The sequence below is a fragment of the Frieseomelitta varia genome, unplaced genomic scaffold, assembly GCF_011392965.1.
Source record: "Frieseomelitta varia isolate USP_RPSP 00005682 unplaced genomic scaffold, Fvar_1.2 scaffold_281, whole genome shotgun sequence".
NCBI classification, from domain to species: Eukaryota; Metazoa; Arthropoda; class Insecta; order Hymenoptera; family Apidae; genus Frieseomelitta; species Frieseomelitta varia.
In genome coordinates, this window is record NW_025110014.1 from 1180180 (window position 1) to 1207318 (window position 27139).

Here is a 27139-nt window from a genome sequence, read left to right on the forward strand (position 1 = left end):
ATCTTCTGAAGCAATTTTGTAGATATTTTCTTTAAACTTTTTTCCCGATATCTTTTACCACTTCGAGATACGTTCAAATTACATTGACAAGCCAAGATAAATGAAGCCATCGACTTGTTTTTATAACTTTTACTAGCTGTCAATTGATCGATCGAGCATTTTTACATATTCATTGGATGTTCATAATGTTCACGTTACATCACTGATAAATTGCTGCCAGTTGTATACATAGCAGATAAAACTGTTTGTGGGTATCTTACCCAACGTGTGTGTCATAGCGACATAACGTTATATTGCTTCCATCAGTCCGTTTAATTAAGTCGTTTTAGGACATGCCTGTGGCTTTATATCTCCGACACATTTCGGCAGTTGAACAAGTATTGTATACTTAGAGTCGAATAGAAAGGCGAGTACGTTAGAGCAAGCGAAACTCAGACGAGGTTTCACAGTACAAATCATCCAGAGCTTATGAAAAATTACGATCGACGTGGAAAATTACAAGAATGGCGCACGATCATAGAATCAGCATCGTTACTGTACCAGATAAACCTACCGAACACCACAAAACCGAGTCAGGTGAGTTTTGCTTTTGCCAGAGAATCTTACATACACATACTTAAACGTATCGTTTAGACGAATGTTTTTTTTGAAAAGGGAAATTTTATCCAACGTGTGTTGAACAGATGAAGCAAATCGAAGGAAGAGCGGTGGCTTCGAGGCAGCCATTGCCGCAGCTGGCCATGGAAAATTTCAATATCTTCTCCTTCTGGCGATTATCCCGGTATCTTGGGCAACCAGCATCGACACTTCCAGTGTCGCGATCATCCTCCCCTCCGCAGAGTGCGATTTACAAATGACATTCTTTCAAAAGGGTGTCCTAAATGCCGTCACGTATGTAGGTCCGTATAAATAAAGATATTATTGTCATGATTTCAAGAATGGATCGCGATTTGTAAACTGTGCAATGATCTAATTGTACGTTGTGTTCGCCACAAAATCTCGCGAGTGACTGGTCTGAATCAGTACCTACGACTACTGCTACTACTAGTTGGTTCTAAGCGTGTCTGACTACAGTGTATGTACTCGCCGTCTGTAACAATACACAATAGGGGTGTGCGGGTAGCCCGAAGATTTCGAATCGAGTTGGAAAAAGTTCAAGGGGGATAGGATCAGAGGTGGGCATTATTCGAATAACATTTCGAATAAATTCTTCGAATAAAATTTCGAATAAATTATTCGATATTTACGAATAACGATTTTATTCGAACAAAGCTTATTCGAACACACAATTATTCGAATTGGGCATTATTCGAATAACATTTCGAATAAAATTTTATTCGTATAATATTTCGAAGAACATTTTATTCGAAATATTTACTGAAATAATGTAAAGAAAAAGAGTCGGGAGTCCTTTCTTCACAATTTTGGTTTATTTAATAAATTTGCCTTTAGTACAATTTTTTATTCGAACATTTTGTTAGTCAATCTGTTTGCTTTAGGTGAGTTTGTTGTCGTTGCAAATGAAAACAAATGCTCTGCTGGAGCAGAAGATGGCGAAGGAGTGTTATATTTCAGAAATATATTTTTAATTATGGTATATGCGTTCAGAGATGCGTAACCATTTCTATTATCTGTAAAATGTTGTAGTACAAGAATTTCTACGTTATCATTTGTTTGTAAATGTTGGTCGGTTGAAGTAGATTCCGCTTTATTAAATATTAAAAGCAAAGCAAATTTATTAAATAAACCAAAATTGAAAAAAAAGTATTCCCGACTCTTTTTCTTTACATTATTTCAGTAAATATTTTGAATAAAATTTTATTCGAAGAATTTATTCGAATAATGCCCAACTCTAATCCTATCCTCCTTGAACTTTTTCCAACTCGATCCGAAATCGTCGGACTACCCGAAATCTAGGACCGAGCCCGCCTGACTTTGTGAAAGCCCGACCCAAACAGTCGGGTACCCGTAATTTCGAATACCCGCACACTCCTAATACACAATGATTAAAGTCACTTATATTCGAACGTTTCAGGAATGGTTTCCAGTGGTTTTCTATGGGGCTACATCGCCGATGTCAAAGGCAGGAGATCCGTTTTCCTTTACGGCTATCTAGCTGACAGTATTTGTAACATTCTGTCGGGGTTCTCGCAGAATTTCTGGATGCTCGCGTGTTTCAAATTCCTCAATGGTTTTATGTGAGTCTTTTAGATCCCGGATCGTTTGAATATCAATCCGAGACATCAAGAACTGTTATCACACGTCGAACTGTATTTTCTATTTCGTTCCAATGTTTTTCTTTTTTTTTTTTTTAAATCAATTCCATCAGAATAAGCGGCCCCCACGCGTCCATCGTCGCTTACACTTCTGAATTTTTCGGGGACAGAACAAGAGGAAAAATTCCATTGATCCTCGGATTTTCCATCACGTTTGGAAATATCGTGAGCGCAGGTACAGTGCCAGATCGAGATAAAATGCTTGTTTAAAACACTCGTCACGTCACGCTGAATCTTGCAGGGCTCGCGTTCATCGTCATTCCACAACGGTGGTCCGTCGTCCTGTGGGACGGCGCGTTTGTCTATAATTCATGGAGACTCTTTCTATCCGCCTGTGGTGTGCCAATATTGATCGGCGCTAGTTGTCTCTCCCTTTTCCCGGAAAGCCCGAAATTCCTCATGTCGCAGGGTCGTATGGAGGACGCGTTGAAGGTTTTCAAGAAGATCTACAGAATAAACACGGGGAAATCCGCGGACGAGTACCCGGTGAGAAATTCGAAACTCTCTTCGTTCGAATAATTTGACAATCAAATTATTTTATTGCGACCTTATTGCAATTTTATAGAAAAAAATCAGAATTCCAAGAAATCAATTTTAAATGTTTTTTTATCGACGGTGTTGGAACGATCTCTGTTTCAGATAGATTATCTGGAGAACGAGCTCCCTAAAGCGGGATTCAACGACAACGATCACGATGGAAAAATAAAAAAGAGGGCGATTTTCTTTAATCCGCATCTGCCTCGAATCATCATGGTCATGATCATACAATTTGGATCGATGTACACGTGAGTGTTCTGGGTCGATATTACCTTACTAAATAATGTTATTCTTCAATTTAATCGATTGAAATTAAAAAGAAATTATTACTATATGTATTAAATTTCTTAGAACAATATAATCAAGTAAATATATAATTATTATTAAATAAATTATACAAATAAATTCAATCGTAAAAATAATTTAAAATATTAAATTTAAAAATCTTATTTTCTGATTTGTCAGATTCATAATTTATTTTAATTAATAATAATAATAATCTTAAAATACTCTCACGTACCATAAATATTAAAAATATAAAAAATAATCTATATCTACATATATATAATTATAAACAAAATAAAAATTACATGTACAAATTCCATTATAATTAAAAATCTTGAATGATGAAAACATTATATTTTACAAACATAATTATAATAATAATAATTAATTCTCAAACACAATCAATTCGTGATTCGACGAAACGAATCGGTGTCAGGAGAGACGTTACAAATGAATCGTTGTTAAAAAGCAGTTAGCGAGATGACTTTTTAAATCGATTCGTTTCGTCGGAATGGCAGCCACCTGTGAAGCGAACGACCACGTTTCCTTTTTCTATAAATACCTCGCGTTCTCGCGTGTAATGAAGCGCGAGGAATCGAAACGCGATGTTGTCATATCACGGCTTGATATGACGTGAAAAAAGTAAATCGTAGAAAAATCCACGAAACGTCAGTGAAGAAGCAGTATTGTATAAGAAGAGGGAAGCGAGTTAATATCCTTACTATTCCTCGTGTTTTGCAGAACCAACACGACTCGCCTGTGGCAGCCTCAACTTTTCACGATACTGGAAAATTTCGACCCGGCGGATCACAATCTGACGGCGGAGCACAGTTCGACGTTTTGCGAAATCTTGGATCTCTCCACCGTTGCGAACGGAACTTTCGCAGCCACTGCGGGAAACGCGACTTGTACAAACGTGGGGAAATCTAATAGTTTGCAGTTTGCTGTTTCTCATCGTCCCTTTTCGACCAATTTTCGATACAAATACCAGTCCCCTGCTGGTAAAATTCTCTGACCACGCGATGCTCTTTGAATTTTCCAGATCGTCGTCGACGACTCCGTTTACGTGAACACGGTCATTGTAGCCGCCTTCGGATGTCTCCTTCTTCTGTTGAATAGCTTTCTACTGAATATACTGAGCCACCAAATCTTACTGTGTAAGTGTTTGACGACGAGCGTTTTACAAAACTTGATAATACTGGACGATACGATTGCAGATATTTCTTACGGAGTAGCATTCGCGTGCATAGTCGGCCTGTACTGGTCGTCGGAAATACTTGTAACGTTAATTCTAACGAGTTTCTTCATTGGATTGACGAACACCACTCAAAATATAATCATCGCCGCAACTGTCATCATGTTTCCAACTTCTCTAAGGTCGTTGCGCCACGTTGACAATATTAGACATTAGACACGAGATTTAGCATTGATAATTAAAAACGAAACGTTCCCCTTTTGCAAAATTAGGACGATCGCAGTGAGCCTGGTGATGACAATCGGTAGAATAGGATCGATCGTTGGTAACATGCTCTTTCCAATTTTACTGGCACAAGGATGCATCGCACCCATGATCCAGTTGGCGTGCTTGATCTTACGTAAGTTAAATCCATCGTCCGATCTTTCGTCTCTATCCTCGGAAATATCATAATTTGCCCCTTTTTATTGCAGTCTGCACCACTTTAACGTGTTTCCTTCCACTGAAGGCGACCAAGAAGGCCAAGCAATAAGAAATAACGATCTGCAGAATCAGTTCAGTTTTCCAGCCACGCATAGCGAGTCCATCTCATACTGGAAACCTGCGTCCACAACGAAGGAACAACCCTCGTTAGAATTGGGCCAACGTGGACAAACAGTCGACACTGCCAGTAGCCGGCAGACCGAAAGATAAAATAGATTTATACGTGACTGCGTTACGGTATTAAGCGTCTCTCCGAGGATTTGCCAACTTCGCGGAGAAGTTTCTACGTGCAAACACATACTCCCTGTGTGACCACTGGATGGTAGATCGCATCTCAGATAGCCTACAGACCCCGTTCCCCGACGTTGAACCAAGTTGAATTACGCTCATCCTTGAATCGTTCCGAAATGAACCGCGATGCTTCAAACGACGTAACAAACGACATACGAATGCATTCTAAAGGGAGGCAGGCAAACTCAATCGAATGATCAAAGAAACGCGCGAGTGGATGAGCGAGCCAGTAATTAGCGTGGCCACTAATATTACGAAGCATATGCCAGTGAAACGAAACAAGAGATTAACAGAAGAGGATATGCAAAACGAGAGGATAATAGAGAAACAGAGGATCGAGGCAAGGATCGAGAGAACAACGACGACGACAACGGTGTGTTCGTTGCACAATGGAAGGGCGGGATGTTTCCAGTCGGGCACTCCTCACGGTCATATTTTTCAGCCGGAGGAGAGGATCGATCTCGATTTGAAACAATGATCGAGCGCCTCGAGGACGAACACGCGGTGTGTTCCTCGGCAGTGTGGCGGGCACCAAGTTGGCTCGCGGGGGCCTTGGGTTTCACTTTCGACACATCCTGGAGAGCCCTCCGCGCTGCAGCCTTCACCCACATGCTCGTTCTTCTCGATCCCCCGCGCGCTACGGCTCCGTTTGCAGGCCCGGCGTTTCGTGTGGACGCTGGTTTTATCGCTCGCCCGGGATCTCGACACCTTCGCGCCGGCCACGTTGATCGAGTAATTACGCGTGTCCATAAAAGCGACCGCGCGTATCACAATGGGAGAAAGTCAAGGTGTCAAGTTGGCCGCAACCTGACGTTCTATTCAGTCGATAGATTGATGACTGGATTTTCTTTTTTTCTTTTCTTTTTTTTTTTTTGGTTTGATTCATCCTCGGACGACGGAAACTGGTTCGTTAGATTACGACTCGGTGCAGATATTTATTGGAAAATCGTATTCTTTATGTATGAAACGACTTGGTATATATTATGCTATATATATTTTCTATATTCTTATGTATCAGTTTTCGTAGGAATCAAGGTGCAATATACATTACTTTATTATTTCGTATATTGTTCGATCACACGCGCTGTGGAAGTATTTCATTTTACGTTTCATGATTCGATGCTACTTGTATGTTTGTGAGTTTAATTACAGTTACGATCCATGTGATCGTGAAATAGAAAGAACATTCATTTAATTGGATTGAATTTAATTGAATTAACGGGACGCGAATGGCAATAAACGCTGCTCGTTGAAAGCAAATTATCCTCTGTCCCGCTTGAACGAACACCCGTACACTTTTGCGTCGGCTGATTCCCAATATTATCCTTCAAACAGAGCACAATGGAAACCCCGTCTGTCAGGGAAAACACGTCTACCAGCTTCGTGCGCGCATACTTTACTTTCTTTGTCCAAAACAAAGTGGCGAGACTGTAAATGGCATTGCGCAACAATGCTTAAAGAAGAAAGTTACTGGGGTAGAACTGACTCGCGTAAGAAACGTCCGAGGTGACGCCTAAGACGACATTCCGCATAAATTGCAGAAACGTGCAGACGTACGCGCGCGCGTGCCTTCGAGGAAAAAGGTGTTGGCATTGTTTTTCTCTCCGGCGTTTTTAGAGCTTTTAAGAGCGTCGTTACCACGCGACTGTCTGAAGAATTTTTCGACAATTTCTCCCTCCTGTCTGCGTTCAAACAAAGTGTTTAAAAGAAGATCTCGTAGAGGTGCCCAACCTTTTACATCTTCTAGGACTAAATTCGTTGAGGGCTAAACACAGCTTACATATTTTTTTATCACTTCAATGTAACCTACATATAGTTTTTATAATTCAATGTAACCTATCATAATTATTTACGAGGATATTAAAACAACTTTTATAGTGAAACAATACATGAATTAGAAAAATATATTTATATTAATAAAAATGTTGAATGAGAACGCTGAGCTTGTTCTTTAGATACCAGTCCATCAATGTCTAGTTTGATACAGGTATCGCAATACGAAGATGCTCGTCTGAAGCTTCTTTTTTTATTTCATTTTTCTCTTTGGTGTGCTTCATGTGGGAAAAGAATATAAGTACGAATGTATGTTCCTGAAAAAGTGCTGAATATTTTTCTTTTGACAGGTGTAGTTTATAAAAGTCTAAAAGACACTTGGATAAATTTCTTCCCCGAGTTGTATATCTGATTGCAACTCGATACATTCCATTTGCACGTTTGCCGGCAGCATATTGATATCAAGTAAGAATGGAGTAGCAAATACGCCAACCGTCTGAAATAGAAAAAAAACTATTTCGTTGGCACTTGGAATTTATTATTCATAATTAGTCACTCTAACGCTGAATTTAAAAAAAAGACGTATGATGATTGGTGATTAAAATTATTAATATTAATATTAATATTCAAATAATATTAATATTAATATTAATATTCAAATAATAAAAAAATTATTCAACTATTTCAATTTTGGTTGTAAAGCCGGGGACTGGGCACAATCGAATCATTCTCTACGGACACGAAGACATATCGCGATTTCACGGCCGTTGTTCGCTCGATCGTTCCCTCTTCCGGAGAAATAGAACGGACGACGCGTGGGTACGGCCACTGGCAGTCAGTCGCATCAGAATCACCCCGATACTGTTAACTCTTCCATTTTCCTCCTTCCCTCCCTTTCCCCTTCGTTGGCTTCCTCTCTCTTGTAGTCGTGGGAGGACGAGACGTTTCAGGCAAACGCAGACAAAAGTAATTTGTCAAGCCGCGACCGCAGTAACCAACTCCAACCAACGTTTTCAAGCTGCTTCGTCTTAAGTGAAATTAACTTCGTGGGCTCGTAATTTATAGAAAATTTCTTCACCACAGTACAACACCGCGTGCGGTGGAAGAGATCCGTGGGAGATCTAGACGAGAGATTTCGAGAAATGTTTCTGACATTTTTGGAAAGTACAGAACTATAGTTTCTTCCGAGGGACCACCCGGGCGACGAAGAAAAATAATTGAAATAATCTTGATAGTTTTCTCGTCGTGATGGTGAAAGAAGTATTCTCTGAACAAGAACCGAGGAAATGACAGGAAATGTGTAAAATGATAGCGTTTCGGTATATCGTCTTTACTCTTCGATGTATTATGATAGTTGTCGTCGTTAAAAAATTTAACGCGAGCTTCATTCGATGACGATGAAATTTACGAGGCTTTCTCGTCGTTTTATAATTTTTTTTACATTTACATCGAAAATGCGTGATATCGAAAATAATCGTGGTTCGAGAGGTTCAAGCGAGCGGGGTTGAAGGAACAGGCGATGCATCCACTTACCCAGATATGTATTATAAAGCACTCGTGCGCGCGCTCCGCGATGCATCGCATTGCTTTTCATTTATGCACCTACCTATGTAAATGAGAGTGTTATCTGAAAGTATCTACCGCTACGCCGAGATCCGCTATGCCTATGGAACACCGTGCGACTCGTTGGCTCCTTACCGTTCTTGTTCAATTCTTTCTCCCTCGGTATGCCTTCCCGAAGCTTCCTTGTTCGCCTCTTCCCGTTGCTCCTGCGCCGCAGAACCCGGAGACCTCTTCTCCTGATCCTTGTCTTTCGTGGTTCCTCAGTCTGCTTTCATTCCTCTTCCCACCTCTCTCTCTCTCTCTCTTTCTCTCTCTCTACGTTGTCCTTTCTTTCGTACTCCTCGATTTTCCTTCGAGCTGCTTCCAAGATCTCTCCTCGAGATTGCCAACGCGTTGATTTTCTGTTCAGTCGGACAGCGTGTGTTTACCACGCGTGTAACGTAATATCGTGATTTTGAAATTTTGTTGTCGATGCAGGTTGAGGAAACCTTTGATCCCTCGAGACGGAAGACAGGGTTCAACATTCCGGAAGGAAATATGACGACATGAAGGAAATATAAATAAATATATCTCACAATATGACGATGTGAGCAACGAGATATATATATACACACTTCAAAAGTTAAGGCACGCGTTTTGAACTTTAAGAGATAATTTCACGTACGTTCGCACGATTCTATGGCTGTTCGTACTAAATTTAACCATTACCACGATCGATAAATGGCATCTTAACTTTGTTGTGGAATTTCGAGCTAGTTTCACTTTGCAGAGTCAGCAAAAGCAAAAATAGCCAACTTGGCATTAAGCTCTCACGCTGGAATGACGTGCCACGCACACGGAGAACTTTTTGTCCTAAAATTGCAATATTTTCTCAGTCATATTTAAGCATAACCCAGGCAAAACAAATAATAAATTTACTATTACTTCTTAATAATTTCTACCCAGTGATATCGTGTTCAAAAAGAAAGCGACGAATTATTGTATACGGTTTGGTCACTCGTTACGGTCCGCAGTCAGTTGCCCAGCACGCAAGTGGTCAAAGGCTCTTTTTGTTTGATCTTTCCTCTTGCCGACCTCGTTCCTTCAGTTTTTCTGCTCCCGAGTAATCGAATAATGATCCATTGCCATAAATATCTTCTCTTGAACAACCTTCCTCGGAAGCCGAGTGCTTCTTTTCTTCGGCGACATATTTTTTCCAGATTATGCTTCGTTCAATGCACGTCGCACAACGAACGTATTGTGAGGGGAAAAAGAGAAGAAACGAAATTTTAAACCCACGTAAATATTGTCGATTGTCGATTCTCTGATTGTCGAAAATCTTACCCTCAAAACCTCCGACAAGCTCGTATTTTATGTCTTAAGATTGGATCTAGACAAATAGTCTCAAAAGTTTGGTCCTTTTTTTACTGCGACAATCGTAGCAGACGATAGATCCCTCGTTCTTAGACTTCACAGAAGAAATTTCGAATAACGTGACTTCCTTATCCCTTCGGGATCATAGAACACGAAGATGAAATTTCGCAGCATCATCAGCTATACTATCTATACTATAATTACGCGTCCAATTTTTTTTTTTTTTTTTTTTTACCATTCTGACAAACTTTAGCAACGTTGAACGCGTTACGCGATGGAAGCAAAACTCGAATAGAAAGATCGAAGTGAAAACTGATGGCACGACAAACGTGATTGTTTGAGTGAATCCAAGAGGCTCGTTCGGCGTGGACGCGGTACTTCCGGCGACAATGACGATGCAGCATCCGTGACAGGTCCTCGAAGACCACCAAGACGAGTAGCCGAATGGCAGCTCGACAGGCAGAGATTGTCATGTCTCTGAAGAAGCGACTCAATCTGCGGATATCCGCGTGTCGTCGCCGCACTGGCGAGGTCCCCGATAATTAAACTCCGATGCATCGTTTCTCCTGGTGGTTTTTATCCAGGTAACCGCTAATCGCTTTCAACAACTTCTTTTTGGCTTTCGATGAAAACCAAGAGGTCACCGAGAGGCTGAGAAAAGGCTTATCTCCGTGGATGGAAGAGATCAACGCAACAGGAGTGAAGTAATACGAAACTTTTTTTAGTAATCATACAGTTTCCATTATATTACACATCCATTGATAAGATCGAAGATATCGAAGACAGTGTATATGAGAGATAAGAAATCAGCTGATGATATCGTGGTCGAGGATAATACCCATCCACGATTCTCTGATCCACCGGTTGTTATCGAATCTTCGAACGTTTAGTTAATCTCTTTAAACTCCGATCAGATGCTAATTTGTTCGAGAAAACACCCTACAGGTTTTCGTAGTTTGTGACTTGTATTTCGACAAATGAACGATTTTGATCGCGCGACATCGACTGTAATAGGGGTGAAGTGATACGAGATTTTTTTTTTAGTAATTATACAGTTTCCATTATATTATATATCCATCGATAAAGTAGGAAATCAGCCGATAATATTATGGTCAAGGTTAATATCTATCCGATTCTCTGATCCTCGAATTATCATCGAATCTTCGAAAGTTTCGTTATTCTGCTTAAATCTGATCATTTGCCATTTCACTTTTGGTTTTTGCAGCTGCGATTTATATTTCGATTGCGCGACATCTGTTTCTTCTCAGGCTTGTTATCAATGTGTAATATGAGATCTATCCCATCGAAACACTTTACATGGAAATCCATTGAACTGCAACTGATATTAAAATATTGCAACTGATTTCAAGACGCGAAATTTGTTAAAATTGACAGAGAAAAATCGACGAAGTCATCCCGAAGGAAAATTCGCAAATCGACGTGCTCGATCGTCAGGAGGAACCTGAGCGATAGCAGGATTCGCGACTTGAGAAGTCAGAGTCATCCTCGCGATACATCGGCGAGATAGAGCTGGCCGAAACAGACTGAAGATATCGATCCGCTTTGCATAATCAAGTTCATTAATCAGCCGTTCGGAGTTCAAGTTGGCCTAGGTCAACGACGAGACGAGTCTCGTCTCTCGCCGATGTATCTCGCGCCAGACGGGCGTGTCCGATCGAATTCTTCGTGGGAAGAACGTCCACTTTGTCGTCGAACGCTTCGTGCACCGGTATTCGTGCCGTCTTGGTCGAAATTTATATCGGTAGCGGACCGAAAGGCAATTACAACGTGGCGATTCCAGGTCGGTCGACGTTCCACACCGCTTCTTCTTTCGTTCTTACGGTTTTTCTGTTATATCTACAGATCTGTGAGTGATTAATGAATATATAAGATAAATGCATAAATATATATATATATATATATATATATATATAAATATAAATTATTTATATTATTATAAATATTACATTATGTATATGTTAATTTATAATATTATACACATTATTATAATATTGAATAATATTTATATTGTTTATTGCTAAATACGTAGGACCATTAATAAATATATATTTCTGCTTCCTCTCGACGAAATTGATGAATTTCGCATAATTTTCACGCGAAAACGATACGATAATATGATTAATCAAATATTTCATGTAATTCATTAATATTTACACTTATTTATAATATTGAATAATATTCATACTGTTTATCGATAAATATGTAAAACGATTACGAAACGTAAATATATAGATATATGTTTCTGGTCTCTCTCGATTATTTGGAAAACGAATAAATAATAAATAATACGATTATATCGTACGTTCCATTGTGAAATTGTAAATCACTTCGACCACAATTTCGTCAATCAAATCTCACGTATAGAGCGTCTGAAACGGAAGTCCAAACCGTCCGCTATTCGGACAGTGTTCAAAAGCTTATTTCTCCACGCGAGCAGCCGCTCTTCAGCCGTTTTTTGTCGGATTTGATTGAGAGCGTGTCTTTTGCTCGTTCTGCACTCGCCCGCGTGGGGAACTCGGCGCGGATGAATAAACGCGCCGTTTCTAGTTAAGAGTTGATCGAGATCCGTGGTAATTAACGGGTCACGCGTTACACATTCGCCGGAGAACGACCGAGAGAAAGAGAAAAAGGCAAAGACGATCGATCTTCTGCCAGATTGCTACCTCCCTCCCTCTTTGCTCGATCGCGGTTTCATTATTTTCATCTCGGCGTCGATTTCACGGTCGCCGACGAGTTACGTGAAAGGTGAATTATTTCAGAAGGGTTGCGTAACGAACGGCGCGCATCCACGACTGTTGCGCAACGATGACAACGAACGTTAGTTTCGCGCGTTTTTCCGGGGAGGAACGGAATTAACCCTTTAAACTTGAGGAAAGCATCGAATACCTAAATCTAGCCAACAGCTCGGACTCATTTTTTGTAACTTTTATAACTTTTTATAATTGAAATAATTTATAATTTTTATAATCTTTTATAATTAAAATAATTTTTATAATCTTTTATAATTAAAATAATTTATAATTTTTATAATCTTTTATAATTAAAATAATTTATAATTTTTACAATCTTCTACAATTACAATAATTCATAATTTTTATAATCTTACTTTTTTAAAATTTTTATAATTTTTTTATAATTTGCTGACGACGAACGTGTATATTTGGTGTTGTGCGATGCGATATATAATATGTAAGTGTAATAACTGAACCAGAGCGAAAGCTATAACGACGAAAGAGTTTCAGAAGAAGAAATTTCTGAAGAGTCAATCGACACTCATTATTCACGAATGATTCACACGAACTAGTCTTCCTGTAGCTTCTTACGAAAGTTCAAAAAATGACGGTGGATGTTATTTATCGATTGAAACTCTTGTATATTACACTTGTTTTAGGAAACCTGCACGTTGATGATTGCTTCAAGTTTGAACGATATCACGATGTTAGAAAGATATATAATCAACATAAAATTTCGCGTTAAATACCATTTGAATGATTACATTTAATGCTGTGTCATTTTATTTCATGCTTCGTAAATGAATCATACGTCGGTAAATGATATATACGAGGGCGAAGGGTTAAAATTCTTCTTGCGATCGACAAGAGGTTCCATCCTTCGAATTCAGAATGAAAGAAGCGTGGATGTTGTTGCCTTTATTAATTTCCTCTCCGCCGACGACGGTTTTCCGCTTTGTTGCTCTTACGCTGGACGTGTTTTAGGCATTTCAACGCCGTGTTGCCGTGTTTCATGGCGTAATTACATTTCTAGGAACGAGTGATCCTTGAATTCACCGGCGGGGAGGAGTCGGGAAACTTTTCGCGGTAACAGCCTCGAGATAAAACTGGCCGCTGCTCGGTAATTAACCTGTGCAACTTGCCGGCTGGTTTTGCCACAACGTTGCCTAGAATCGGCCCTTACATTTAAATAACCGTTCACCTCGGTCTCCTGATTTGCTCCAGAGATAATCTAGATGATCTGATCGCGAGCTCCGTGAACGACGTTTCTGTTAAAATCCTTCTTCGAGACCGCTATTCCTCGCTCGTGAAAAATATAACAAAATCCAATTTCTTAACCGTTTTAGAGCTATTTAAAAGCCTTGATGTAACTGCGAAAAAGTGTCTAAGCAACGATAGATAAAAGTGGGTAAAGTGAAAACTATCTATTTATGCACGTGCGTTAGGTTTAATTAAAAAGAAAGTAATTAAGAAAGAGAGTGCCGAAAGTTTTTTCCTCTTCTACTTTTTTTAATAAAACGTCAAAAAGAAAGAGAAAACTAGTTCTATTAATTTCATCAGGGGCACCCATAAGGTAATGTCATTTTTCGATACTGTACAAAATTTTATTTTATTTAAGAGTTAATACACTTTTAATCTATAGTGTTTATTACATTTAAAAAAAAGGATATTACTTACGAATTATTAAATTAATTAATTTGAATTATTAAATAAAAAATTAAATTTAAGTTAAATTAAGTTAAATTCAAGTTTATTAAATTATTAAATTAGATCTAAGTTCAAATAAATTTTAAATTGGCGTGCTTTAATCTGTAAAAAAATAAAACATAAATAATAAAAAAATTGCGGACTTATTCGACACGAAATCTCTGCATGGCACTGAAACGGCTAATGGGCGGAATTCTTCGTAAATAGGATTTCAACGAAATTCCTTAATTTTCAATAATGAGGGCAATATCGTGCGCGTCGTCTAAATCGGTGTCGTGCACAGTCAACGCGTTAATATCAAAAGTCCGCGAATAATTACGCTTATTACCGAAACTAATAACTCTCGCTGACCATTTCGTAAATGAAAACGTCCTCGTAGGTTACGCGAAGGCGCGTTGCCACACGGGCGAACGAAAGCTAAAAAAAAAAAAACAAAAATCGAAATCTTGCTTCGAGCGACGTTGCGTCCTTGTGTCCTCGCCGCGGCGAAAAATCACGGAACGAACACGAACCATACACGTCGTCTCGTTGTATATCTGGCTGAAATGATCGCGTCCACGTTGCAAACGAGATCTTTACACCGCGTACGTACACGTCGTTAAGATACCCGGATTACGGTAACAGTTTCCATCCAGGGTGTTATCGTCTCGACGACGCAAAAAGTTCCTACTTTTGGCTTCTCACAAGTATGCAGAAAGTATGAATTCTATTTTTTCATTATCAGAAACGTAAACGAAGAAACAGTACCTAGACAGAAAATTGTTTCACGCGCTGAACCAGTAATGATTTTGTGATTTTGAGATCGCTAAAATTTTCGACGTCGAATTTTTTTCTTTTTTTTGTTTTGCATTTTACGATACAATTCTTTTCCGATACAGATTCGAAGTTGTAAGATTCGTTGATTCAACTTCTGAATATATTATTATTTTTGTTGAATAAAAGAAATAAATATATATTTAGAAATTAAATGTTTGTCGTATTTATTACAATCTAGTTTCTTATTAAATAAATTTAATCTATATTAAAAATATTATTATTTTATTAATTTTTTTACATAAAAGATTTATGGGATAAACTATAAATTTATTTATATTACATAATAAGAATATTTTTAAAATTATAATTTTAACATTAATTAATTATTGAAAACAATTTTATAATTTATTATTTATATTTAAAAATTAAATTTAAATATTTTAATATAAATATATGATTATTAAAAAAAAAATTTAGAATTTTTTAAAATAAAATACAATCATTAAATTAGTAATAAAATTTACTTAATTATTATGTAAATTATATTTAATTATAATATATATATAAATATAGGGAATTGAGCAAAATAAATATATTCACCTGTTTAACAAAAACATGTCTCATTGAAAATAATTTGAAGTCTGCCCAATGAATAAATTAAATGGCTGCAGTACAAACTGACTGTACAAAGGTAGCATAATCAATTGATTTTTAAATGAAATCTGGAATGAAAGGATTAATGAAATATATACGTTGAACAGTGGACAGAGAATACCAGCCAAGTTTTGCAAATTACAATTCTACCTCGTCTACGAACGAGTGGAGAACCACGAGAGGGAGGTCTCTTTTGATTTCTCGCGCAGGCGGCAGAACTCTTTTGTACCTAAGCAATGGTACTTTGGTACTCGCCGTGTCCCGCTAACTGTAACCGAGTCTCTCTGGCCAGAGGCATCTCCGGCTTCGAGGACAGGATGAGGACGGAAATTCTAAGCGTGCCTCGTAAATTTCGCGACCGGGCAGGACACACTGGTCGACACTGAAAGTTGACGAACTGTACACAACGGTGTTAACGGTGTTCCCTCGTAATTAAGTAAATCGGCGCCGCGACTATTCGTGCGTCTCGTCCGATCTCGGCTCGTTCATCAGCCGAGAGTTCATCTTTCGAGAAGAGACCAGGGGAAAAAGAAAGGAAATGAGAAAAGAAGTGGAAGAAGGAATACGCTCCGAGATGTATGTTCGTGGCAATTAAGGGATCGCTTGTTGCGCACGAGTCCTGTACAGTTAAACAAATATCAGTTGGCGATAGGAGCGGTGTGTGTTTAACGTCGATTGCGTGATGCAGAAGCGTGCGTTCGAACGAGGAAGCAAGCAACAAGTGGTGGCTATCGAAATTAGGGCGGCACAGGGTGTCATTAAGGTCATGGTTTAGTCTTGAGCATAAAAGTGAGCGAGCGAGAGAGAGAGAGAAGTAACTGTATTGCGAATGGACGTTTCAGAGTCGTATATGAAATAAACTGGGATTTCTTGACAATGATGATGAAAGACGAATTTTAGGGACAACAGAGAATTCGTATAATTCGGCAGTAACTGAAATTCGAAATTATACGAATGAAATTGTTCCTAGTAATTTTATATTATATGATGTATTCATTCATATAATATAATCACGTAATATATTCATTATATAATTTATTATTATAAGAACATAATACAATATATATTATATTTGACGTAAAAGCAACAACACTCCTCCGATCATTGCTACGCTGTTAACTTATATATTAAATAAACCTTCGTCAATTTGTGTGTTATTTCAACGAAATAAATGTGGATTGAACGAGATCGGGATTTCTCTTACGATGAAATAAATTAATAAAATGGACGTCTACCAATTAATTCGATTATCAAAATATCGAGTAATAAACGATAGTGCATTATCAGCAGATGTCTCTGAACGATTTTCATGCGTGTTGCCTGGCCTTTCCACACGAGATGCCGATTCTGTGGAATACAACCGTGAGAAGCAAGGAGCGTTATAACAGTTCAGAGAGGACTTTTGTCGACTCGCTAGATTTAAATAGAGCGAGTGTGAAGGTTAATTGTCGTGTGTCTACCAGTTTAACCGCTTATTTCACTTCAATATCTCTCGCCTTTTCACGGACGGCGGTACACATGGAATCTCGACTATCCCGCTTCGTATCTCGCTCCGATCGGTCAGAATTTTGCACTTCCGCTCCGGGACGCTCTGCAAGTTTTATACTCTCGCACGCTCTTCCATTCAGATTGCTTCGGTGCAGTTTTCCAGAGAGGAAGAAAAGAAAAAAGAATCACGAGAGAAGAACGGAAGAAAAAACCGAGTAAAAAAATTTTCAAAGAAACCGGATCGCAAATCGAGAGAGGGAGAGGCAGAGTTCGAAGAACCACCAAGGCGAAATGCGAACGAAGAGCGATACTTGCGAAACAATTCGCGTGCATAATTGGTTCAAGGTTGTCGAGTACCGTTGCCTCGTGTCGAAACGAGACTCGAAATTTGTACATCGATCCAGCTCCTCGTTTTTCACCTCTTCACGCAGGCTCCAGACAGACTTTAATTATCGTCAGCTGTTTCTGTTCTGGTACAGAATTATCTGGAGCATAATTCTCTAAAAAAGAATGGCGAAAGAGCCTTTTGTTCGGCTAAATCGCCCGTTGAAAGGAACTCCTGTTAACCCGATTCCTCCTCCATTGTCGCGTGACGTGCCTCCTTTCATTTCGACGCGATTCTAATGGAGACGCGACAACCGTTACTTCGGCCTTTGTCGCTAAAAAAAAAAGTCGCGACAATTTTATTTATACTCGGCGACTGAACTCACTATACGTTCACTCGAGTGAGTTCAGAGAGATTTTTTACCTTTATCTCTGGCAAGGCGTTGGGAAACGACGGGGCAACAAACAGGTGGGCGGTAGAACACGAGGCTGCAGCGAGAGACGTCGATGGCTCTGTGACGTGGATAACTGACGTAGAAGATACTACGAGATCCATTGACGAGACGCAAGTAGGTACATACAAAGGCAGAAGAGATCCACGAATGGTCCCACGTTGCGAGAACGTTGCGAGCCACGATTGTTCGAGGCGGCTGCACGGATCCGATCGGATCTGTCGATAGGCCGGGGAGGGTTAATTGAAGAGCACGTACGTCGAACACCTTCGACCCCCGGCGACCCGATGGATGACACGATCGAAGCTTCATTAAAAACCCATCGTCCCTTTGTACACTCTCGTTCTATCAACGATGAAGTTGTTCTACGAGGAACTTGCAGCCACTTTTGGACGACTACGAATTAATTCTCGAGGAGTCAAATTATTATTATTACGCCGACATGTAAATGGGCACGTAAATTAGTACGAAGATTTTCGCTTACTGAAGATTAATGAGATCATGTCGAAAATGGAAACGTGTATATTTTGTACACCTCGTGCGTTCATTGGCGTAAAGAAGAACAAGTCATTGGCTCTTGCTCGAGTTTATCCACTGATGCGTTTACGTAAATAATAATAATAATAATTTGACTTAATGTGCTTAAGGGAGAGTAGTTCGTAAAAATTCCAGTATAAATTCGATGCGATATGACATATTTCGCAGTAAAATGTAACAATAATATAAATAAAAATTATGAAAGTTTCAACATCATTTTCTGAGAGAAGGGGTCATTTCCAACACATGGTTCCTTTGAGACATTTTATCTTCTCGATGAGTAGAATACGATGCAACCATAAAAAGATTTGATCTTAAAAAACCGGTCAAGGTCAATTTTGCGGTCGACTTTTTCAACAGATTTTCACCGATCCGAAGGCGTAGAATCATATAATCTCTTGACACCCTGTACATAGGTTTTCTTTTTTCTTTTTTTAATAATTGCATCGAATAATATTTCAGAGTTCGTTTGATCGGTATCGGTTAGAAATAATAAAACGTGGATGGAACGTAATTAATCGGGATATAACGTGAACCTTGATCGCTCTGGTGTGGCGACGGCTACGATCATTGTCGGCGTTCGTCACGCGCGTGTGTCGAAGACCTTAGACCCGACGACCCGTTGGATCACATCATAATTCCTTTACCGCCGCTTTGTGCCATGCTTTCGGATGATACAAATGGGAAAGGGAGTATCTACATCTCGTATTATCAACGATAATAGTCAGAGCGAATAATCCGAATAACAAAAAACAGTTTGACAAGTTTCTTTTGACTGACAGTGAGTCATTTTATCATACATGTCTGAGATTTCGAGATCTTTCACGTTCAATAATCGAATTTTAATTCTTAATACGTCAGACTGTTCGACATTATGAATATTTCAATAACAATTTAATTTATGATACCCTAATGATTTCACTTGTCAATATTTCAATGCTCCAATATCTCAATTCTCTAGTATTAAGAACACTGATACTTCAAGCCTGTGACTCCAAATTCTCCAATACATGAATCTTTAAATATTCAAATATTTCAGTAGTCTTATCGCTCTAGCAATCAAACATTTTAAAAATCTCGACAGGCTGAGGTTTCTTTCAAAGATAATCTCAGTATTCCAGATTGTCCAATACTATGAGCATTTCAATAATGATTTAATTCATGATACTCTAATGATTTAGTTTGTCAACATTTGTCAACCCTCTGCCTCCAACTCCATATTCTTCAATACCTGAATATTGCGGTTTCTGAATATTTGAGTACTCTCAACGTTTCAACAATTTAACATTTTTAAAAATCTCGACAGGCTGAGGTTTCTTTCAAGGATAATCTCATTTAAGCGGCATTGCACTTGGGTTTGTGGGAAAAAGTAAGTTATCAAACGGAAATGACTCGTTAAAAATCGAATTTGCAATGTCTCGCTGATCGTGACAGTCGACTGGTCATGAAGTGTGGGAGCGTGAAAGACGAGAGAACAATGGAAGAGGAGACAGGTTGCAACGATTATTGGCAAAGCAGTTTTGCAGTCGTTGCAACGGAGTTTTAAATTTGAACCGCAAACGACTCCGAGGTAATTTTTCGGATCAACGACTTTCGAGAAATCGGTTGGAAATAACGCGTTCAAGTACAAAGCCAGCATCGGCTTTGATCGACGATCCTTCCACATTATAAAATATCACTCTTTCCTTTTATATCCTAACTTCACTTTCACATTCTATTCTAAACATATTTTGCTTGATCTCGGATGAATTACAGATTACATCTAATAATATCTGGACGTGAAAGTGAAAATGAATAAGCGGAGAGAAAAATTTGAACTTTGAATTTCATTGAAATTAATTTCAACGATATTCGTTGTTCGATTACAATGATTTCTTAACGTAATAGAATTACAGATTGTTTTCGTCCCTCAATTCTTGGGAGGATTGCTGCCACGTATGATTCTTCGCCACATCAGCTTTATGAGATTTGTCATTTAGATCGCGTGGGCTACTGATGATTCACATTGATAATACTCATTATAGGTGCTAGGATACTCATTATATTTATTAGATAAATTTTACGTCCCGCTGAAACGATTAGAGAATAATAAAAATCATTAGCCATTAAAGGTAAAAGCCTAACGCGTGAAATGTTTCAATATAAACCGCGTAACTGCGTACTTGTAGATGATATTAGGATACGTTTTTTTATATATATATCGAACGAAATATCAAACTGGCTTGGACAGAACGTGTTAATTAAGTTTTCGATAAAGTCGATCATGGTGCATCACAAACGCTTCCTCGCATCCACGATCCTTGCCGCACGATCGAGTTTATCAACCTTGCAATTAACGATTTACTATAAATTACGTATAGGCGTATTATCAATTCAAGCAATCGATATACAGAGGATCGATAGCACATGCACACTCCCCTGTCGGAAAGAAAGGTTGAAGGTCAGCCCTGTGAAACTACGTTTTCTGTTTATTAGATCCTTTTATGCAACCCGGTCGAGTATTTTTAACGATCGCAGATAGATCCAGGGGCTTGATCCAATCTGCGATGCAATGAAATAAGCGTATACATTTTTTTTTTTTAATCGCTGTCCGTTAGAAACAACAGGATATGAACTCGTATCGGCTGCCGGATGAATTTCTTTCTTTTACCATCGTCATTATTTCAATCGACCTGGTAGTGTATATACCTATATGTATGTATTCGGGTAAGATCATCTCGATATTCAATATTCACCAATGTGGATGTTAAACGAAACGCAGTTCATCTCTCTGTAATAATCGATTTTAATTCCTTACATCCTGAAACATTCCTCGGATTATTTCATTCATATCTACGCGATTATATCTCACTGATTGTAAAAATACATTTAATATGTTCTTAAGACAGTCTTGATCTTAAAACTGATTTTACACAGAAACGAAGTACCTAACAACGTTTATATTATACATAAGAATGACGTAATTTTGGATGCAAGGTAATTCTCCGTTTTACTTTCGAACTTTCCATTTGAATAATAATCCTCGATCGAAAGGATGCTCTTCTCGTTGCAAACGAGAGAAACGGGGGCAATGGAACAGTTAAAAAAGAAGGGGAGCGAATCGGAAATGCCAGTTGCAAACTGTTTCATAACCTCTTTTTCCAGCCGCCGATGCATCTCGCGATGGTTTTGCAACCATGGGCTAAGAGAGGCGATGCATCTCTTCCAGCTTTGCGAAAACTGTTTTGCAAAGCCTTACGCTAATGCAATTAACGCGCGGTCCTAGAGGGGAGCAACAAAGCCCGGTAATGGTAGACGAGAGGGACAATCGAACCGTGACAGGGAACGACCATGAAATCGGTTCGCTCTCCCACGAAAGGATCGGTACCTCATCTCTGCGCCGCGCCGATGCTGCATCTTCGTGGAACAGGTATCTGGCGAGCATCCACCCGATTAAACGACTTCATTGTGAGTGTTTCTCTATCATCATGACCGAGCTACAAACTTCTTCACAATCGTTCCTCCCCTTTAAACAGTTTGAGATTTGCAAATAATTTGAATTCACCGATTCGATATTCGGAACCGTGAACTTTGAAACTAGTCGAGCTTCTGTAAATTGATTCTCCAGCACTCGAGTCTATCGAGATCGAACAGATTTAAACTATCGACGAGAATTTGTTTTTTTTTCGATGAGAACCGAAACTTTTTGACAAGTTTACCAAGTTTGAAGTTTCTTCGATGTTCAAGGTTATAATTCTCTGAATCTGAAATCTAGGATAGTTTCTCATAATCTGGGATAATTTATCATTTGTCAATTCACAGAATTAAATTTCTAAAAAGATCTAGGACAACTTGTCATTTGTCAATTCACAGAATGAAATTTCTAAATTTATAAATCCGTTGGTATTTTGAGAGTCCTTAGAATAATTTATCATTGTCCCTTCCTTGTTTTACCAAATCTCCATTTATATCAATGTTTCACCATGTCACAGTGATTTCTGTTTAAGCTTCTGTAAATTGATTCTCCAGTACTCGAATCTACATGGTTAACTATTGATTAGAATTTTTCTACAGTACTGACATTTCCAAGTTCACTACACCTGCATTGATTTGTAATTTGAGTTTTATTCAAGGTTATCTCTAGGATAATTTATCATTTGCCAATTCACAGGATTAAATTTCTAAATTTCTAAATCGGTCAGTATTTCAAGAGTCCCTAGAATAATTTATCACTCTTCTTTTCTTTTCTTCTTTTTTTCTCGTTAATGATTTTTACCATTCTCAATGCGAATCCCCTTTTCTACCAAATCCCCATATTGTCATCAATGTTCCACCATGTCACGACGATTTCATTAAAAAAATAAAGCGTGACGTGCGAACGGGGCTCTAGTCACCTGTGCAATTAACGAGTGAACAATAGACGAGTGACACCATAACAGGAGGACGCGTCACGATGCGGGACAACCATGTAACGAAGCTTCCATAGCGGAAGTCCCGTGTGTTATGGGAAAAACACGATCGCCGTCGTCGATTCTGTTTGGAGATCGATTCTTCGACGTTGCGACGATCGCGTGATCCAGCGATCGCGGCACTGGTTAACAAACTTTTTGCCACGGCGACTATTTGCGCTGATTTCTACAGATGAGTCCCAATCTGTAATTAGACGTCGTTTTTGTTGTCCATAATCATCGGTTGATTGTACTTTTTACCATCCAGTGATTATCAAATTCATAGTCATTCCGTCAATGATTTACGATCGTTTTGTTCCAGCTGCTGTAAAAATTTCGAGCGCAAGACGTCATTAAAAACTCATTTCCTGAATTTCGCTTGTTATTAGACTTCTTTCTTTTTTTTTCTTTTCAGCAGGAAATCTTGGATACCTCGTGACGAACACAATGCACGCTCACGGAACTATAACAGTTGTGGTTGACTACTGTTATGTACTATTATATCAGACAAGTCTCCTAATTGCATTCACGAGAATATGTGGATATTTGGATTTGAAAGGACATTTTGCAGACCAGAGACGTCTGGTCTGTTTCATCGAGCATCACGTTATTTTTTTTACTCTGACCATTGCTGATTTTGAGAAACCACGCACAACAGTCACTGCTTTATTTGCCTGCTGTTTTCGATGGATCAATGATCGTTGGTCAAACGATTCCGAATTCCTTCTTGCTGCGTTGATTATCATCGTCGCTGAACCATCAGCAGGAAGCTCAGAACTGTATGATCACGCTCTTAATAGAGCTGTTACTTTCAGCCGTAACTTCCTACCGGTTTCGCTCGATACTCTCTTCGTGTCTTTTGTTTTTCTTTCAAGTGATAACGTCCGGCCAGCCGTTGTACAAAGCGAAAGATTCCATTGCTATAGAATGTTATTATCGGGACGTAGGATGCACACGAGAATGTATGAGAATATTTCAAGAGAAACTCAAAAGTTTTATTATATTCAAAGGATAGAGAATTGGGGAAAGTTTCAAAGTCTTTTAAGTTTTGAGGATTGAATTGTACTATTGGATAGAGAAAGAGCTTCGATTAAAGTATTGCAATATTAGTATATTGTTCAAAAATACGTAACTAATTGTGCTCGTGAAATTATTAGGGAAAAATGTTAAATTTCCTCTTAAACTTTGCTACGTATAAAAAATACGGGATATAAAAAATATATACGTAACATACAAAAATGTTCAGAAGCTTTTATAGTGATATTTATTACGTGCATTTAAGTGGTAGAAAATTGGGGAAAGTTTCGAAGTCTTTCAAGTTTTGAGGGTTGAATTGTACTGTTGGATGGAGGAAGAGCTTCGATTAAAGTGTTGTAATATTAATATATTGTTCAAAAATACGTAAATTGTGCTCGTGAAACTATTAGGGAAAAATGTTAAATTTTTTGTTAAACTTGGCTACGTATAAAAAATACAGGATATAAAGAATATACGTAACATACAAAAATGTTCAGAAGCTCTCATAGTGATATTTATTACGTGCATTTAAGTGGTAGAAAATTGGGGAAAGTTTCGAAGTCTTTCAAGTTTTGAGGGTTGAATTGTACTGTTGGATGGAGAAAGAGCTCCGATGTTGTGTTAGTATATTGTTCAAAAATACGTAACTAATAGTACTCGTGAAATTATTAAGGAAAAATGTTGCTGCGTATAAAGAAATATAGAAACATAAAAAATACATATACATATAAAAATATAAAATGAGTATAAACAGATGTAGAAATATAAACACGTTGACTGCTACGATGGTCTCTGACGAGCGTCGTTTCTATTTCTATAAATGTTTTAGAACAATTAAAATGAGACGAATGTCGATAAAAATGGATTTCAAATAACTAGATAATACTGTAGAACGAAAAACTTCTATTGCAATTACTTTATTGTAATTCGTTATACTTTAATGTAATACAATATCTTAAAAGAAGAAATTAAACATTTCGTCTCGTGGAAAAATTTCAAACGTGACTGATCTTTGTCACTCTTGCTTGTCAAACTATCCAACGATGTAACTATCTATGTATTTTAATTTCAAATATTCGTGCTTTTATATCGCAATATAAGCACGCAAGTCAAGCGACTTCCAGATATACGTAAGAAAGTAGAACGAATTCGATGCGGAAAGGCGCGAAAAAAGATGCGCCCGATCTTGGAATTTTCAACGCGTTCGCGTAACGGAAAACGCATCCCAGCGAAAATTGAAGGATCGATGGGATAACTGGCGGAGCCGTAATAGTTACGCGGGAGCGAAGCGAAGATAGCACAAGGTAAAGCAGAGGTAAAAAGAAAAACAGGCTGGGTTCCGGGTTCGATTCCCAGGGCTGAGTGGAGAGGCTTCCTCTCCGACCGATCTAGATTGAGAGGCGCCTACCGGTCAGAAACACGAGCCCTGGTAGCAATAAATTATTATAGTACGGACGATTTCACGGGCAAGGGTCAAATGGAGAGCCGAACGGAACAGCGGCCATTATACCGGCCAGACGGTGATCAAGACGTCGCCTCGAATCGGAAGTTCATCAGGCTTTTTCTCCTGTCCCTCCCTCATCGCTCCTGTATCCTATATCATAACCGCGAGAGCGTGTGTAATGCACTTCGTGATCGAGAGGTCGATGTAATCTTTGTCCGAGGCGTTTGTTAAACGGCGTGTTGAAGATTTTTCGTGGAAGATCGAGATAGGTTTCGCGGGTGTACCCAGTGCGAAATTATAAATACTATGCGCGATAAAAAATACTGTAAATTATCCATAAAGTATATGTATAATAATTTCATTTGTACGATGAATATAGGAAAGGAGGGGGAATACCGGACGAAGAGTATCTTCGTAGAGCGGGGCATCAATCATGCTGGGAAACGCGCAAAAGCAATGTGACCCGACCCGTTTCCTTCTGAAATTACAGTCGGGGTGATCCATCGAACGGTACAGCAACGACTTCCTAAATCGCGAAATCCACGAGTTACTCATGAGAATTAAAAGAGAAACAGAAGAAACAACGAGGAATAAAGGCGAAACAGTGAAACAGTCAAACTGTTCTTTTAGCGGGGGTCCTTTGTCCGTGTCAAATTATCCGCGACGATGGTGTCACGGATAAAATCGTGCGTTTCTGTGTAAAGACCAGGAGGAGATAATTCGTAATTCAGACGAACCGCGGCGGCGGTTCCCTTTCTTGTCCCCCTATTATCGTTGGCGTGCCCATCGCGTTCAAAGCGAGTGTGGCGAACGTGTGGCCTCTAACATCCAGCAAGAGGTCGATCGAAACCCACGATAGCCCGGTTGACGCTGCATCTTGCTCGGCGAATAATGCAACAGTTACCGCGGTTCAACTTCTCTTGGGACCATTGTTCCTCCGCTGTGCGAACTTTCAGGGCCGCCGATCTGGCAAAAGAAACAACGCGCGCTTCTATTTTGAACAATCACTCGCGCGGAATTCTATTTCCAGATTTAAGAACGATATTGTTCCATTGAGAAATTACTGTTCGGCTTGCGTACAACAGCTAAAGATCAAAGTATACGTATGATATACTTACACACATATATACTTGTACTTTTATAATATCTAGAGTATTAAAGAGCATAATATTATTTTACGTACAATAGTGAAAATTTGTATATGTCGTATCTATGGTACAATATATGGTACTTGATAAGATAGACTTTGTTGATCAAAATTTACAATAGATAATTGTCTCAAATACAGTACCTTTCCTTTCACCCTTAAAATACTTGAAATATTATAATATACGAGATGGAAGACGTACAGAAGTGTGTACCAGAGTTATATGTAACAGCGAAAGATCGAAGTGTGTATGTATAAATATGATATACCTGCATATATAAATTTCTATAATATATGGAACATTATTTAATGAGTATAATATTATTTTGTATAATAGTGAAAATTTGTATGTGTAATATCTATGATACAATATATGGTACTTAATAAGATAGACTTTGTTGATCACTTGAAATATTATAAATACGAGACGGAAGACGTACAGAGGTGTGTACCAGAGTTACATGTAACAGCGAAAGATCGAAGTGTGTATGTATAAATATGATATACTTGCATATATAAATTTCTATAATATATGGAACATTATTTAATGAATATAATATCATTTTGTGTATAATAGTGAAAATTTGTATATGTAGTATCTATGATACAATATATGGTACTTAATAAGATAGACTTTGTTGATCACTTGAAATATTATAAATACGAGACGGAAGACG

The 27139-nt window shown here is 38.5% G+C and overlaps 1 protein-coding gene across 1 annotated transcript; it reads left to right on the forward strand.

The window, feature by feature from the left end:
* The first annotated feature begins 78 nt into the window (after window positions 1-78).
* Window positions 79-6262, forward strand: LOC122529251 (putative metabolite transport protein YaaU). The gene is made up of 11 exons (XM_043655166.1): window positions 79-576; window positions 684-899; window positions 2036-2198; window positions 2330-2451; window positions 2518-2762; window positions 2916-3061; window positions 3840-4014; window positions 4141-4255; window positions 4316-4475; window positions 4566-4693; window positions 4767-6262. The coding sequence occupies exons 1-11, from the start codon at window positions 504-506 to the stop codon at window positions 4823-4825; spliced, it is 1602 nt and encodes a 533-aa protein (XP_043511101.1). The 5' UTR covers window positions 79-503; the 3' UTR covers window positions 4826-6262.
* The last annotated feature ends 20877 nt before the right edge of the window (window positions 6263-27139 follow it).